At 47.2% G+C, this 15,582-nt stretch overlaps 1 protein-coding gene and 1 long non-coding RNA gene across 4 annotated transcripts in view; one reads left to right on the top strand and one right to left on the bottom strand.

Annotated features, from left to right (window-relative positions):
• Positions 1-2,922: 2,922 nt before the first annotated feature.
• LOC138441541 (uncharacterized) lies at positions 2,923-9,054 on the bottom strand. Its single transcript, XR_011257396.1, has 2 exons — positions 8,208-9,054; positions 2,923-5,522 (listed from the first exon to the last, which is right to left on the bottom strand). It is a non-coding gene; the product is annotated as an uncharacterized lncRNA (long non-coding RNA).
• The window catches only part of EFNA5 (ephrin A5), a 292,701-nt gene continuing 285,937 nt past the window's right edge, over positions 8,819-15,582 (top strand). The window contains exons 1-2 of one of the 3 annotated variants that reach the window (XM_069592649.1): positions 8,825-8,992; positions 9,128-10,810. In XM_069592649.1, coding sequence (XP_069448750.1) covers positions 10,686-10,810 — 125 coding nt within the window. In that variant the 5' untranslated portion in view covers positions 8,825-8,992; positions 9,128-10,685. Of the gene's footprint in view, positions 10,811-15,582 lie in introns of all 3 variants that reach the window. The other 2 variants (XM_069592648.1, XM_070292425.1) reach the window with 2 other exon arrangements.

The raw sequence follows: 15,582 nt of genomic DNA, 5'->3' as shown, positions 1-15,582 counted from the left end.
TGTAACAAACCACCCCAAAATTCAGTGGCTCAGAATGAGGACCATTTATTGAGGACAGGATTTTGGGGGGTGGGCAGTTTAGACTGGGCTCAGCTGTGAAGCTCTTCTAGTTTCCACTGAAAAATTTTAATACCTGTTGGCCACTGCCAGTCAGCTGGTTAGCACTGCATCTGGGAATTTCCAGGGCCAGTGGGGTGGATGAGCGACACGTCTCCCAGCAACCAGAAGGCTAGCTTCAGCTGGTCCAGGTGGCCACTGGGCAGGGTTCCTAGAGGGGAAGCTTAAGCGTCTCTTGAGATGTGTCTCAGAATTGGCACAGCAGCCTTGCAGGCAAAGGACGTCCCAGGTCAGCTCAGATTCAAGGGGTGAAAAAAAATGAGTCTTCATTGACGTGAGGAGCTAGCTGCAAAGGCAGACTGTGAAGGAGACAGAATTGGGGCCCTTTTGATATCTGTCATTTATCTGCATCATTTTTATCCTATTCGAGTCACATATTGGCAGATACAATGCGTAATATTTGAACAATACTTTTGGAAAAAGAAATATCTTTATTTTTAGCTTTGATGGCAGTTTCCAACTAGGAGCTCCCTCACAGCAACCAGTTAGGAGGAGACTGTATTGACAAGATATTTTTAACTTCTTGCTTGTTTCTGTAACCATAAACAAAATCCCCATGTTTTCCACAGTTGTTGGTCTAGGTGTGTGTGACGTAACCGATCACAGACAAAGCAGGATTTCTTAATGGCAAGGGACACTACCTAGCTGCTGGCTTGGAAATCCTTTATAAAGAGTTCAGAATTGCCATTGGGAAAAGGGCATTTACTTGACAAATGGTGCTATTTCCATTTTTGTCTGCCCGATTTTAAATTTCCTCTTACTAAAATGGCAAATTCAGGCCCCAGAATGAATTGAACAAATGAGATACATAACTGGGAGGTGCACACTTCACCACTTCACTCTGTAATATGTAGGCATCTTATGGATGCAAGGACATTTCATGGAAAGGGAGTTTTTAAATTACTTTGTATGCGTATAGAGAAAATAAAACTTTTTGATGTCTTGGCTCAACTGAATAGGATCTCACTTAATAGCCCATGTAGTACTTTAAGATGATTTATTATTATGCTAATATTGTAATATAATATTTATTAAGCATTAGAAGTGTGCAGAATACTAGCCAGTCCACATAAAAGATCCTGATGGATTTCAAGGAAAAGGGTTAAGAAAGTCACTCTCTTAATCCATAAGGAAGGAGAGTAATTCAGAATCTAGCTGAACCAATAAATCCTATTGAATTAGTATACAGCATATGCAACCCGCGCCCCCCCCCCCCGCCCCCCCGCCAAGGTAGACTAATGGAAATGGAAGTGATAATCTTTGGTTAAAAGGTAGTCATTTTAACAACACATTTCTCTCCCAGACTTCAGTTTAGAAAGAGTCAGTTCAGTAAAATATTTCTCATTTAAAAAATTTTGGCCAATATTCTTCTGCATTATTATCTGATGTTCTAAAATCACAAGTTACAGTGGTTTCTATAGAGAGCAGCTTTATAACTATTACTCCAAACTACAAAATGAAATGCCTTTAAAAAATTATGCCCTAACTGTAACTTTACGACATCACAGTAAAATTTACAGTGTTGGCATAAGATTTTTGGAAGTCTCAACTAGAGTTATAAATCTGCAGTAAGAGGACGATTTTCCTAAAAAAAAATAAATAATATACTTTAAAAGACCATCTCTACCATGGCCAAGAGAAATGAAAAAAAAAATTGAGACAATTATTTAAATGACTACCAAAAAAAAAAAACAAAACTACACTTCAAAATATCCCCTAACTGAGCCTTTTATGTAAAAACAAAACAAAACAAAAAAAACACATAGTTGAGGAAAGAGTTTCTTACTTTACCATAATTCTATTTTGCTTAGCCAGTTTAGATCCAGGGAGAAAAAGTAAAGCCAATGTTAAAAAGGAGCTTAGAAACAGCATTTTCTACTTCATGAAATCATGCCCACTGACTAAGGGTTATATCCTCTGCTTGCCTATAAATAGAATTCTCACAGAAGTTGATGAAATCTTGGGGGAAAATTGATTGAAAGATAAGTTCTTTCTCTTCCTATCCATATACATGCTCATAAACATGCTACATGTATATAAATGTGTATGTACATAATGGCACCAATTAAATAAAAAAAAAGATGTTCTTGCCTTTGGGGAGTCTCTAAACAAGTAAAAAAAATACAACAGCACACAACTTACATGCTTTTTGGGTGACATTAGATGTAGCTGGTGGAGAAAAGTATCCTAATTATTAGTTTGCATATATTTTAGTAAAAAAGCACAGGTTAACTTTATTTCTGAAAAGGCTACATATGTTCTTTTTATTTAAATAAGGGTATGCTGTAGGTGGGAGAAGGCAATGGCACCCCATTCCAATACTCTTGCTTGGAAAGTCCCATGGATAGAGGAGCCCGGTAGGCTGCAGTCCAGGGGGTCACGAAGAGTCAGACATGACTGAAGGACTTCACTTTCACTTTTCACTTTCATGCTTTGGAGAAGGAAATGGCAACCTACTCCAGTGTTCTTGCCTGGAGAATCCCAGGGACGGGGAAGTCTGGTGGGCTGCTGTCTGTGGGGTCGCACAGAGTCGGACACGACTGAAGCGACTTAGCAGCAGTAGCAGCAGCGTGCTGTAGGTATCTATGTTGCTATTGTAATAGAACAGATATATTATACATGTATTTACTTATTTAGTAAGTAATATGCATTCATGGCAATCTGAATTCTTTTTTCTTTTTCTTTTTTTATTTTTTATTTTGAATTCTTTTAAGCAAGGAGTGTAATGCTGTTTAATCACTCACAAAGACCATTTTAGGATAGTTCACTTATGTCGGTTGATTGATTAGAGTGTTAGAATGCAGATAGATTTTATTTGGTGATTTTTATTTAAATATTTGAAGAGGGGAACTACAGAGCAGTGAAGGTGCATACGTGTTCCAATAGTGAAGGGCAACATAAACGTTTCTTAGGGGAAACCATCACCTACCAATTTCAGCTTTATAGTTGAATGTTGGCCATGTAGTTCTATGGTATATATACTGAAGTCTGGGTAATGAAAAATGATGTGGAAATTGGTTGAATCAACCAGTTGTTGTTTGCTTCTTCCAGAATTATATCTAAGCACATACACATTTGTAATACACAGAAACATAACGCATATTTACATATGTGACTAATCGCTTCATTTGGCTTTTTATCACAATGACTGCTCAAAATTCTATATGCTTAAAATTTTACTATGTAGGTCTTAAACTAAGTTTCAAAATGAACAAAGCAACATGTAGTCAATAAATAAGAAATTCTACAAATGTCTCTTTAAGAATATTTCAGTAACTTGTAAAATTATCCACAGGCTTCAAGAGAAGTTCAGTTCAGTCACTCAGTCGTGTGCGACTCTTTGAGACCCCATGAACTGCAGCACACCCGGCCTCCCTGTCCATCACCAACTCCCGGAGTTTACCCAAACTCACGTCCATCGAGTCAGTGACGCCATCCAACCATCTCATCCTCTGTCGTCCCCTTTTCCTCCTGCCTTCAATCTTTCCCATCATCAGGGTCTTTTCAAATGAGTCAGCTCTTCACATCAGGTGGCCAAAGGATTGGAGCTTCAGCTTCAACATCAGTCCTTCCAACGAACATCCAGGACTAGTCTCCTTTAGGATGGACTGGTTAGATCTCCTTGCAGTCCAAGGGACTCTCAAGAGTCTTCTCCAACACCACAGTTCAAACTCATCAATTCTTCAGCGCTCAGCTTTCTTTATAGTCCAACTCTCACATCCATACATGACCACTGGAAAAACAATAGCCTTGACTAGATGGACCTTTGTTGGCAAAGTAATGTCTCTGCTTTTTAATACACTGTCTAGGTTGGCCATAACTTTTCTTCCAAGCAGTAAGCATCTTTTAATTTCATGGCTGCAATCACCATCTGCAGTGATTTTGGAGCCCCCCAAAATAAAGTCTAACACTGTTTTCACATCTATTTGACATGAAGTGATGGGACTGAATGCCATGATCTTCATTTTCTGAATGTTGAGCTTTAAGCCAACTTTTTCACTCTCCACTTTCACTTTCATCAAGAGGCTTTTTAGCTCCTCTTCACTTTCTGCCATAAGGGTGGTGTCATCTGCACATCTGAGGTTATTGATATTTCTCCCAGCAATCTTGATTCCAGCTTGTGCTTCTTCCAGCCCAGCGTTTCTCTTGATGTACTCTGCATATAAGTTAAATAAGCAGGGTGACAATATACAGCCTTGATGTACTCCTTTTCCTATTTGGAACCAGTCTGTTGTTCCATGTCCAGTTCTAACTGTTGCTTCCTGACCTGCATACAGGTTTCTCAAGAGTCAGGTCAGGTGGTCTGGTATGCCCATCTCTTTCAGAATTTTCCACAGTTTATTGTGATCCACACAGTCAAAGCCTTTGGCATAGTCAAAAAAGCAGAAATAGATGTTTTTCTGGAACTCTCTTGCTTTTTCGATGATCCAGCAGATGTGGGCAATTTGTTCTCTGGTTCCCCTGCCTTTTCTAAAACCAGCCTAAACATCTGGAAGTTCACGTTTCACATATTGCTGAAGCCTGGCTTGGAGAATTTTAAGCATCACTTTACTGGCGTGTGAGATGAGTGCAATTGTAGGGATCCTAGCAAATTCAAGATGGAAGTTGAAGATCACAGGTTGAAGGTAGAGAGTTGGTACTTTAGTAGAGGTTGTTTCTCCTCCCTCTTTTAGACTACACCCAGGAAACTCAACTGCATCAGAAACAGAAAAGGAGCCTTTCCTAAGGTCTGTAAGGAAAGCAAAGCTAGGGAAGAGTTCTTTCTAAAGGTTCTGAGAAAGCTGTTATAAAACGGGGTCAAGAAGGGAGAAGGCTTCATGAAATAACTTCAAACAGTCTGGGCGCAGGATGGCAGGGTGACAGTTTGGTGATGGAACTTGTGTTTCTTTGGAATGAATTCTGAAGTTCTAGGAAGACAGCAGGGTTAGCATAAATCACATTATGTGAGTCACCTGCTAGAAAGTTTTTTGTCTAGTTACTACTTTCTCAATCTTTGCTCTTGCGTTTATTTCCCTTATTATTTCTTCGGGGTATTAGTTCTAATTTAACTGCTATCTTCAACAAGAGTTGCTTAGTCTGTGAACTGTGGAGCTTGGTTCACCAGCTTGTTTCATTACTTGTCCGGACATTTGACTCAGTAGATTTCCACTTCTATCTGGCGGCAGCTAATACAGAAAGGAAATCCAAACTAGTCTAAAAATGAAGACTAATCCATATTTCAAAATAAGCTTGCCCTGCAGTCACATCTAGGAGATGGTATTCTGTTTTGTGCCATCTGAAAATTATTTTTAAAGTATCACTTCATTTTGATAGTATCATGAAATTCAGTTCTTGGAAGTGTCAATGCTCTTGCCTTGATGGTTTGCTTGGACATTTCTTCTAAGTACGGAGCTTTTTTTCTTTGCCTGAAATATTGAAATAGTTAAGGTAAAAGTAAATTACCTAGATCAGTGATTCTTAATTTTCTATGCTGATTAGAATTCCCTGAGGAGCTTTTAAAAATTACAGAAACCAAATCCCCACCCCTAACCAACTAAAACAGGCAGTTGGGTCTTGACATGGTTCTTAAAAAAAAAAAAAAAACCTCCCAAGGTAATTCTAATTTGTAGCCAAGGTTAGAACACCCATCTAGATACTTCCTGGCCAAAATGTAATAAATAAATGAATAAATAGATCAATCCCTATTTGTATTTTAATTTGAAGGATTGCTTCAGTGTCATTTGCTTTCAAAACACCAGTGTGCCTGTTTGCCTGTACCTTTAAAGCCAAATATATTTAGAATATAGCTAAACTTCTACAGTCCATTCTGAACCAACTTTTCAGCTCTAAGCTCCCAACAACCCTGTTTCAGTCTTGGAGAACTCAAAGCATTCTAACGCTCTTTGCACTTTTATTCTGTATGTTTTGGTTTCTTGCTGTTTTCTCTGACACACTAGCACCTTCCTCTATACTTGGCAAAAGATGACTTATGTTGTGAAGGCCAACTTTTGGAGTCATTGCTTCTGTGACACTGAGCTAATCATAATTATTTTATGTCATGCTGATTTGTATAAATTCAAATCACTTGAGTATTTTCCCGAGGAGACGAAGCCACATTATCTAATGATAAGTATATTTTACAATACCTCTCTTCAAACTTCATCTATGTATGTATCCATCATATTACTTCTTACTTAGTTCAGTATCAGTAATTACTTAGGTATATAATCCCAGAAGGAGGCATGTAAGTCTATGAATTATTTCCCATAGACGTTTGAACTGTGTTCCGAACTGTTGCAAATTCCGATGGCTTTTGTTCCTACTCCTTGAATCATTTTAAGGAAAACCGTAATGTAGGATGTCTTTTTCTGCATAAAATGGGACCGTGCAGACTTAAACAGATTGGAAATATTTAAAATATCAGGACATCCATATTCTTTTGACATGTTGATATTTCACATTTTCTTGCAGTGTATGTTTCAAATAGGAAATAAGTGGATAGAATTCCCTTTTCTTTACTCTTTCTGGCTTTGCTGCCACAGGAAGCCAGCTTGCTGACTCCTGACACCTGATATTTCCCTGACTAAAAAGTCTCTCTGATGAGAGTCAGCATTTTCCCCAAGATAGGAGTCGTGAATTCTCATCTTCCTAAAGATGCATATATCCCTTAAAAGGGTCCAGAATATTTCCTGCAAAACTGCCTCAGTCATAGGAACACCTATTAGAGCTCTTATCTGAAAGACAGGGTAAAATGCATCCTTCTTGCAACAGAAAAAAAGGAAACAAGCTTATCGTAAAAAGGCCAAGAACTTGAACATCAGCAGAACTGGGGGGTGGCGGGTGGGGGTGGGGTGGGCGGCGGGTAGTGGAGGCGGGGAGAAAACGTTTTAAATGAAAATTTGATTAAAAAAAATTAAAGCTTATCCTTCAGTTCCCTAGCTTAAGTTTTCTGACTTCTCACTGCTGGAATTCTGCGAAACATACAGATGGTCGAGAAGAATTTCTGTTGATGGTTTTGGATACACATTTCTTAATGTGGAAAGGCCCTTGGTTTGTTAGGGAGGTCTGCAGCGCAATCTGCAATTACAGGTTGCTTTTCGTGTCTAGTCACAAGAGTTACTTTTCCAGGACAATTTCAGGGTTAGATGGGAAATAATTCTGTAACTGAGAAACGACTCAGAGTTTAGGTGAGAGCCGGGGACACCCAGGTGACCCCACGTCGAGGGGGACTGTCTCTTCCCTCTCCAACCTGCATGCTTGGTGGCCCTGGAGCCTCGGTCCTCCTCAACCCGGCCGGGCCGCGGGCAGTAGCCCCACTGGGTGCAGACCGCAGGCCCGCCACTGGAGGGCGCGTGGACGCTTCCAAAGAGCTCGAAAGCGCCTGCAAATCCAGGGCGCGGGGACCGGGGGCGCCGGAGGAAAGACGCGATCTTTCCTTTCCTAGTGCTCCTAAGTACTCGGGAGAGCCTGCAGGCTCGGAAGCCGAACCTGGCCGCTTTCCTGGGATCAGGCCTTCCCGCTAAGGCAGCGAATCCCCTGGAGCGTCAGGCAGACGGGACCCCAGCGGGCCCCCGGCCCCGCAAGGCCGAGTCTCCAGGCGCCGCGGCGCCGCGCGCCCTGCGCGCCTCACCGGCGCTGCCCGCGTCCCGGGGCGTGAGGCCCGCCCGGCTCTAGGGCGGCCGCGCATAGCTGGCGGCCAGGGTGGGGGGCGGTGCGGGGCCCGAAGCGCTGCAGCCTTACTCTGGGAGCCCGGGGACACAAGACGCGTTCCGATCGTTAAGAGAACTCCTTCCCTGCCCTCCATTTCTTTTCCTGCACCGGGTTCGTGCAGACCCTTTCTCCTCTGGGCAGTGCGCACTGAACCGACCTCGGAGCTGAACTAGGAAAGGTGTTCCGGGTGTGTGTAGGGTGGTCCCTGCTGCATTCAATGTCCTCCCCGCCGTGGGTTCGCACTGAATTGTAATCACTGTAAACTGATTTTCTCGACTTAATACACTGATTTTCTGGACTTAAAAAAATAAGTGTTTCCAAAGGATCACTTTAAAGAAAACTCGCCCTTGCTGCCCTGGAACCTTGAAATCCCTGGTAGGAAGAGGGCAATTCAAAGGCACCTGAGAGATGCTCGGGTCGCCAGATAAGCCGGGCAGCGCGCGTCGTGAAGACCCCGGCGGAGATTTACGAGAACACGTGGTCACTGTGGTCCCCTTGCCCGCCGGCTGCTGAGACTTCGTTATTATACTCGAGGGGCTCCGGAGACGGATTTCGGCTTTCCGGCGGCAGGGTGGGATAACCCGTTCCTTTGTCATTAAAGAACCCCCTCGTCTCAGGTAAAGAGACGTCAGGACCATTCCGAAGCCCAGATGGGGGGAAAAAAAATGTCAGCATCCAAAGGGTTACGCGCGGCACAGCTGGGTTCGCGCGAAGGAGAGGGCGCCCGAGCACTCCCAGTAATTCAATTAGTCAGGTTTCTAGAAGGTGGGGCCCGAGATGGGGAGGGAGGGGGGGTTAGGAGGCGTGGGGAAGGGAGGAGATTAGGAAAACGCCTCTTTTCTCGTGGAGCAGACCAATAGGGTTGGATAGAGGGGGAAAAAAAAAAACCTCGATCGGTAAGCAAACAGCAGGCCGGGGCCAGACTGGCTGCTCCAGCCGCTCCCCACCCCTTCCCAAGTAAACTGCAAGGGGTTGGGGGGGGGGGGCGAAGAAAAAAAAAAAAAAAACCAGCCCACATGACCCGGGCGGCGACGGCGCAGGCGGCAGGCGCCTCCCCCTGTCGGGCCGGGCTCCGCGCCGCACGCCCACCCCGCGCCCCGGCCCCCGCGCCCCCGTCCACGTCCACGCGCGCGGCCCCGAGCTCCCGCGCGGCGGCGGCGGCGGCGGCTGTCGGCTTTACACGCAGGTCATTAACGAGGGGGCGTGCCCGAGGAGGTTTTTTTTTTTTTTTTCCCATAAAGCATTTTCTCTCTCTCTCTTTTTTTCCTCCCCTTTCTCTCTTTTGCAAAACTGACTTTTACCCCTTCCCACTCCTCGCCAGGCGTTGCAGTCCCTCCCGGGCTGCTGGTGCCGCCGCTGCTGCGCTCAAGTTTATTTTCCCGCCTGGCGAAGGTCTGGGGATTCTCTCGGTGGTTTTCACACCCTCGCTGCTGCTGCGCCCGAGGAGGGAAAGAGGAGCCGCTGCTGGAGGAACTGGAAGGTTTTTCTGATGTAGTCATCGGGGAGGTGCCACGCGCTCGTGCGCTCTCTCTCTTCTTTCTTTTTCTTTTTTTCCCTCCTCCTTTGGCGTTTCCAACTGATTGATGCATCTCTACAAGTTGCCGGGCTTGGGGTGGAAGCACTCGGAGTCGCAGGGACACTTCTGAGAGCTCCCCCCAGCGCTCTCGGCCCCGCAGCTGGGGGGCTCGGTCTGGCTCCCGGAAGGCGATCGGAGACTTGACATCGGCCCGTTCGGGAGTTGGAGGGGTTCATCTGCGAGGGGTCGTTTGCCCTCCCGAGCGTCACAGCTGGGTTGGCATCGCCCCGCGGGTCTCGGCATCCCAGCTCCGCCCGGCCGGCTGGTGCGTAACCTCTGCTCTCTGCGCGCCCCGGTGCACCCGCTCCCGGCCGAGGAAGGCGCGCGCGAGGGGTCCCCGGGACTCAGCCCGCGGCCGGGTGTCGCCTCCCGCCGCCGCCGCAGACGGACTCCGCCGGAGGCGGGGTGGGGGACCCGCCCGAAGACACGGGGAGCCAAACTTTTCTTGGAGGTTTGCGAAGCAAGACGTCTCCTCCAGAGCTCCGCGGCCGCTCCCCCAGCTCCAGGACGCCGGCGGGGCTGGCCGCTCCGTGACTCCAGATCCCGCCCTTCTCGGCGTACCGCCCCGCGCTCACCGCGCCTGGGACGCCTCCGAGATTTCCAGGGCTCACCCGGCTCGAAAGCACCGAGGAGGCGGGGGAAACGGGGGGGTCCTCGGACTGCCCGGGACCGCAGGCGCGAAGCCCCCCCCTCCGCCCCCGCGCAATCCGCACGGAGCTCCTCTCCTGCGGTTGCCGCCCCCTGCCCCCCCAAAGGCTGCCGAAGTAACTTGGAGCGAAGCGGGGCGCGGTGCCCAGGGCCCCGGGCGGCGGCGGAGCCGTGCGCAGCCCGCGCCGCCGCCGCTGAGCCGGGCCCGGCGGGCCGGTGTATGTCTCCCCGCGGCCGCGGCGCGCCCCTCGCGGTGACTGCGCAGCGTGCCGCCGCCCGGCCGGGCGCGCACCGCCCTCTGCCCGGGTGACCGGCCCGCCGCCGCCGCCCGAGACCCAGCTTGGCACCCCTTCCCCCGCCCGCGCCGCCCCCGCCACCGCACACACACACGCACGCTCCTCTCCATCTTGCGCTTCCCTTTTTTCCTCCCGATCCCTCCAGCGGGGCTGCGAGTTTGCCTGGATCGCGCCTCTACTCCGTCGCCTTCTTTTCTTCTCGCTCGCCTCCGCCCGCTCTCAGATCGCTGCGCGCCCCTCTGCGTTTCTATTTATTGATATTTATCTGGCCCCCGCTCGCTCGCGCCCCCCTCCCGGTGTCCGGACCCCTGCTCTCTCCCTGGAGTGGCGCGTCGGGGGCCGCGCCGCTGGCCGCCGTGATGCTGCACGTGGAGATGTTGACGCTACTGCTCCTCGCGCTGTGGATGTGCGTGTGCAGCCAGGACCCCGGCTCCAAGGCCGTCGCCGACCGCTACGCAGTCTACTGGAACAGCAGCAACCCCAGGTAGGGCGGCGGAGGGTGGGGTGGGGGGCGGCGGATCGGAGAACCGGGGCTCCCCGGGCTTCGGGGCCCTGCGGACAGAGCGGCGGCGCCTGCCGGGGACCCGCGCGCCCTGGCCGGCCGCGGTGCGCGCGCTGACTCTACGTGGGCTCGGGCGCGGGTTGCTTGGCAGGCGCTCGCGGGAAACGCGCCTCTCGTGGGCCCCCTCTTTATTGGGGCGAGGCGGGGGAGCCTGGGTGCCCCCTGGGCGTCCCCAGGGCCGCCCGGACCCGCGGCTTCTGCGCAACGCCGGGGAAACGCTCGGAAAAGGCGGGAGCCCGGGAGTGGAGACTTCGCTCTTGCACCCGGGCCGATCCGGCATCCGGATCCAGGCGCGGGGCTTGGGCGAGGAGAGCCTTGGGCGTAGCGCCGCCAGGAGCTCCCTCCTGGAGCCTGGCTGCGCAAGGATTGCGGGGGAGAACCCGCCAAAGATCCCCAAAGTGTGTGTGTGTGTGTGTGTGTGTGTGAATTTTTCCTTCCTTTTCCCCCCGATGCGCTCGGAAGGCGCACTGGCTGGGGGCAGAGAGGGGGCCTGGGAGGCGGAAGGTGGAGGTTTTTATTTTCCTCTTTTAATTGCGGGGAGAGCAGGCGGCCCCCCAGTCCGTCTGGCCCTGGCGCTCTTGGAGGTGGGGAGAACGCTCCCCCATCCTGCGCCGCCCGGTGGGCGCAGGGGGCCAGAAAGTTTGATGGAAGGCCGGGTCACGGCAGGCTGGCCGGGCTAGCTGCCCGAGTTGCCCTCCCCTGGAGGTGGGAGTGCTGGGTCCGGAGGCTGGCGGCGCCGCCGGAGGCACGCGCGCGGTCACCTGGAGCCGGTTCTCCGGCGCCGCCCGAGACCGCCGGGGACGCGGGGAAGCCGGAGACTCGCGCCCCGGGCCGCCAGAGCGCTCGCGCCGGCCCCCGGCCGCCGGCGGCCGGTCCTGGCTCACAGCCCCGGGACGTGGGACGCGGGGGTCTTGTCCGCAGGGCCGGGAGGCCCCCTCCGGGTCGAGGGCAGGTCGCAGCTCTCCTTTCGCCCGGGCAGCGGTCGGCCCCGCTGGGCCCACTTTGCTCTGCGTCTCCGGGACCGAGGCCAGCTTCCAGCGGTGGGCTGGTCTCCGCGCCCTCCGTGGAGGAGGGAAACAGCCTCGATTACACCGAAAACCCCAGCTTTGTTTCTTTTTTTTCCCCCTCCCCTGGGCTGGAGTGGGAGTTGGGAGGCCAAGGAAAAGAGTTCGCTGTCGCTGCGCGCGTGGGGAGAGGCGCTGGCCGGCGCCTTAGTTTTTCCTCGCTCCCCGTGGCCCTCTCCGCCGGCCTTTGTTACTTTGGCACCGGAGGGCTTCCCCCGCCTGGAGGAAGGTCCTCTCCGCTGCAGACAGGGAGATCTCCCTACTAGCGGTCCACCGGCTGCCAAACGCGGATAGAGTACCCCCCCCCCCCCCCAACACACACCCCTGCCCTCCCAGGAAAGACAGTCACACCCAGGTAGCCCCAGAGCTGATTGCAGCGCCTGGCCCAAGTGGAGACATCCCTCAAAGTCTGGCTTAAAAAAACACATCTCCTGGAGATGGGTGATGGGATGGGAAACTCATTTCTTCTCTGACGTGCCACTTACCACTATTAGGAAAAAAGACAAGAGAACCATCCTGCCAGAGGAGATGCCTTTTATTAAAGCTGACAAGACAAATAGGGCGAGCTTTCCAGTTGTGATGGTGTTAAAAGCAAGTCTCATTATGTTGGTTGGTTTTATTCCCCTTTGGGCTTTATTAGACAGCATATTCGAAAGAGGAATTTATATTTTAAACTTTAGTGCCTTATTAAATAAAACAGCAGTGAAATTGGTTCGTTGAATTTGGGACGTTTTGCTCTGGCTTGTCTTTTCTTTTCCCCACCCCAAACTTCACAGGGTGATCTTTTTTTTTCTCATGGTATTCATTTATTGGAATACTTGGGAGTTCCACTCGTCCTGGAAGCATCAGCAACGTCCCCAGTCTACCCCTCCTTCTTAACCTGTCAAGCTAGTCTGAGTTAGTTTGAGGACATTTTATCTTAGGTTATCTCTGTTTTATGCTTTTGATACTGTTGTTTGGTTTGAGATTAGCACATTGATTTTTGTCACAGGTCATGTTTTTTAATAGATCTGCCCTGCCTGTGGAAAACTCTCTTGTTCAGGATGCCATGGTGTCTTTGAAGCTGCCCAAAGTTAATCTGTAGAATTTTAAAATACCAAGAGTAGTCAGTGTTCTAATTTGAAGCTTGTGGAAATACTGTTTATTTGATCATTATCAATTTGATAATGTTTAAAAGGAAGAATGATGTACCCCTACCCAAGAGATTCAACTGTAATTTTCGTATTCTTAGGGATTTGTGACTGTGTTTGTCTTTATGTGTTACTGCAGTAAAACTTACTTTAAAAAGTAATGTTTTAAAGCTAGGTACCGGTGGGCAGATTTATCTTAGAAATGTTGGTGCTTTTTTGATGAATGAAGAAAAGTCAGCTTGGATGTAATTTAAAAGGAGCCAAATGCAAAATAAGTAATTTAGAAACAAACAGCTTATCACAAAAGGTAGTGAAAAAATAGTTTAGAAAATTTGAAGAGGTCTGCTAATTCAAATTTTTTGTTTTACATTTTCTTTTTATCTATTGTTTGTATGTAAAGTAAGCTAGCCGTGCCTTTTGATTTTGCATGAATCATGTCTTTTAAGATTTTGCTAAATGAATAATATTCCCAGAAGACTTCAGTCTTGTAGAAAAAAGTAGAGAACTTAATTGCAACTTAAACAGACTTAAGAGATTTTTCTCCTGGAAGAAAAGTTAAGTGGGCACATTAAGATGATCACAAGTGGATATTATGGCAAAATGAAGTAAATGAAGTGTTTTAGCTTATACCTATGGACTTCAGTTTGAAATTAAGTTTAGAATGAAATTAAAGTGTTATATCTTGATCACAAGGTCTAAATACCTTACATGTGACTTGTGCAGTCATAGGCGTTTATGTGCTGTGTTGGGCTTCACAGTTGAGAACTTTGGTAACAGAAGTAGACCCACAGCTCTCAGTTCACAGAGAAAAAACGTGGACAGTTTATTTGCTGTCGGATACTTTCACTCTTAGACTTGGTCTTCCCAGGTATTCACTTCTGGGAAATAAAGGTTCACTTTTTAAATGCTAATAACTTTTAAAATTTCCAGTGTTTATTGGCTGGTGGGCAACACTGATTTTATGTGTTGACTCGCTACAGATCTCTAAAATAGCAACTGGGACCTATCAATCTGTGTAGAAATATATGATAAGATTTTTGTAAGTGCATCTTTTATATTCTAAACATTTGAAGAGTTGTATGAGTTTCACCTAAATAGTAAAAGTGATATTAAGATCCATTTAATGTTATGCTCTAGTCTGAACTGGCCTGTTAGAGTTTGAGTAATTAAGAACCAAGTCAAGGAGAATATAGCTATTTGTCCTTAATTTAATAACATAAAATACTTTTAAGTAACTTTTAAAAAGATTTTCAACTATAGAACTTTCTTTACATTCTCCCTTAGTAGCTACGCTAATAACCGTAGAGTTGGCTTAGTATTAAGAATATGCCTTTTAATCTGAAACATGCTATAAACAGTTTGATTCTTTCGAAGAAAATATTCGAACTGTGTCTACTGAAAAATTCTTGGATTCATTTGCCCATTTACCAAAATGATGTTGGGATAAGTAAACCTATCTCCTACTGGTTTGCATTAATGGATGGAATGGTAAAATAATACAATGTGAAATATAACCGTAGTTCAAAAGTACTGATTCTCTTCAGTTCTTTGCTTCTGTTCATGTTTGAGAATCACCAATTTAAAATGTTATTCTCTTATGGGAAAAGATATCTCTATAGTTCATCTGGGATTTTATAAATTTCAGCCTAATGGTATGTTTTCTTTGGACTTGTAAATTAAACATTTCATGTTAGAGTAGCAGGTAATTGACACCATTTAGTTTTGCTAACATGAAATCTTGAGTTGTGAAAGTGATATGAATTCTAGATCAACATTCCAGAATCTCTCAGGCAGTATGTATGTGACTAAGCTGAGAGACGTAGTAACATTTTTCGATAATCATAGTCCTTGCATATTATTTGCTCTTTCAGAATTCACTTGTTTCATTTTTAAAAGTCCAAGCTGCCAGTGTCATGTATATATACCGTTACGCCAATACTGCGCCTTTTTCACTGACAAACAAGTATCAGTGTGGTCGAAATCTACGAATCTGTTTTGAGGAAATATGGAAAGTTGATCTTGGTTTTGAAAGACCTTATCACCAACCTTGATAACTCTAGTTTTAGAATTTTATATCTTTTAAATAGTATTTCATATATTAGAAACAAAAGTTCTTCAAGTAAAAAACATTAGTTAAGAGTCTTTTAACTTTATTAACTCCGAACTCAGTGTAACATTTTGTTAGATACAGTGGGGTAACTTTGTTATTTTGATGTTTATATCCATCTGCTTTAAAAATAAAGCCTGTGTGATGGAAATTTATACCCTTATCCATTTGTAGGAAATGTGAAGTGACTTCCCCCGCCTCTTACCCTTTCTTTATCTAGAATTTTGTCAAAGGAAAGCGTGCTGCTCATTTTGGGCCAGTGTTCCAGAGGATTTTGAAAGCAAAACAAGCCATTGGGATGTTAGGTTCCACTGATTCTATGCACTGCGCTCTGTATTCGTAGTAAGCCATCAGAAACAGTCAACTGTCTTTTCCTTAAGAGACTGGAACATC

Source organism: Ovis canadensis, chromosome 5 (genome assembly GCF_042477335.2).
Source record: "Ovis canadensis isolate MfBH-ARS-UI-01 breed Bighorn chromosome 5, ARS-UI_OviCan_v2, whole genome shotgun sequence".
Taxonomy (NCBI): Eukaryota; Metazoa; Chordata; class Mammalia; order Artiodactyla; family Bovidae; genus Ovis; species Ovis canadensis.
The sequence above is the reverse complement of the archived record's forward strand: the minus strand, read 5'-3'. Positions and strand labels throughout refer to the sequence as shown.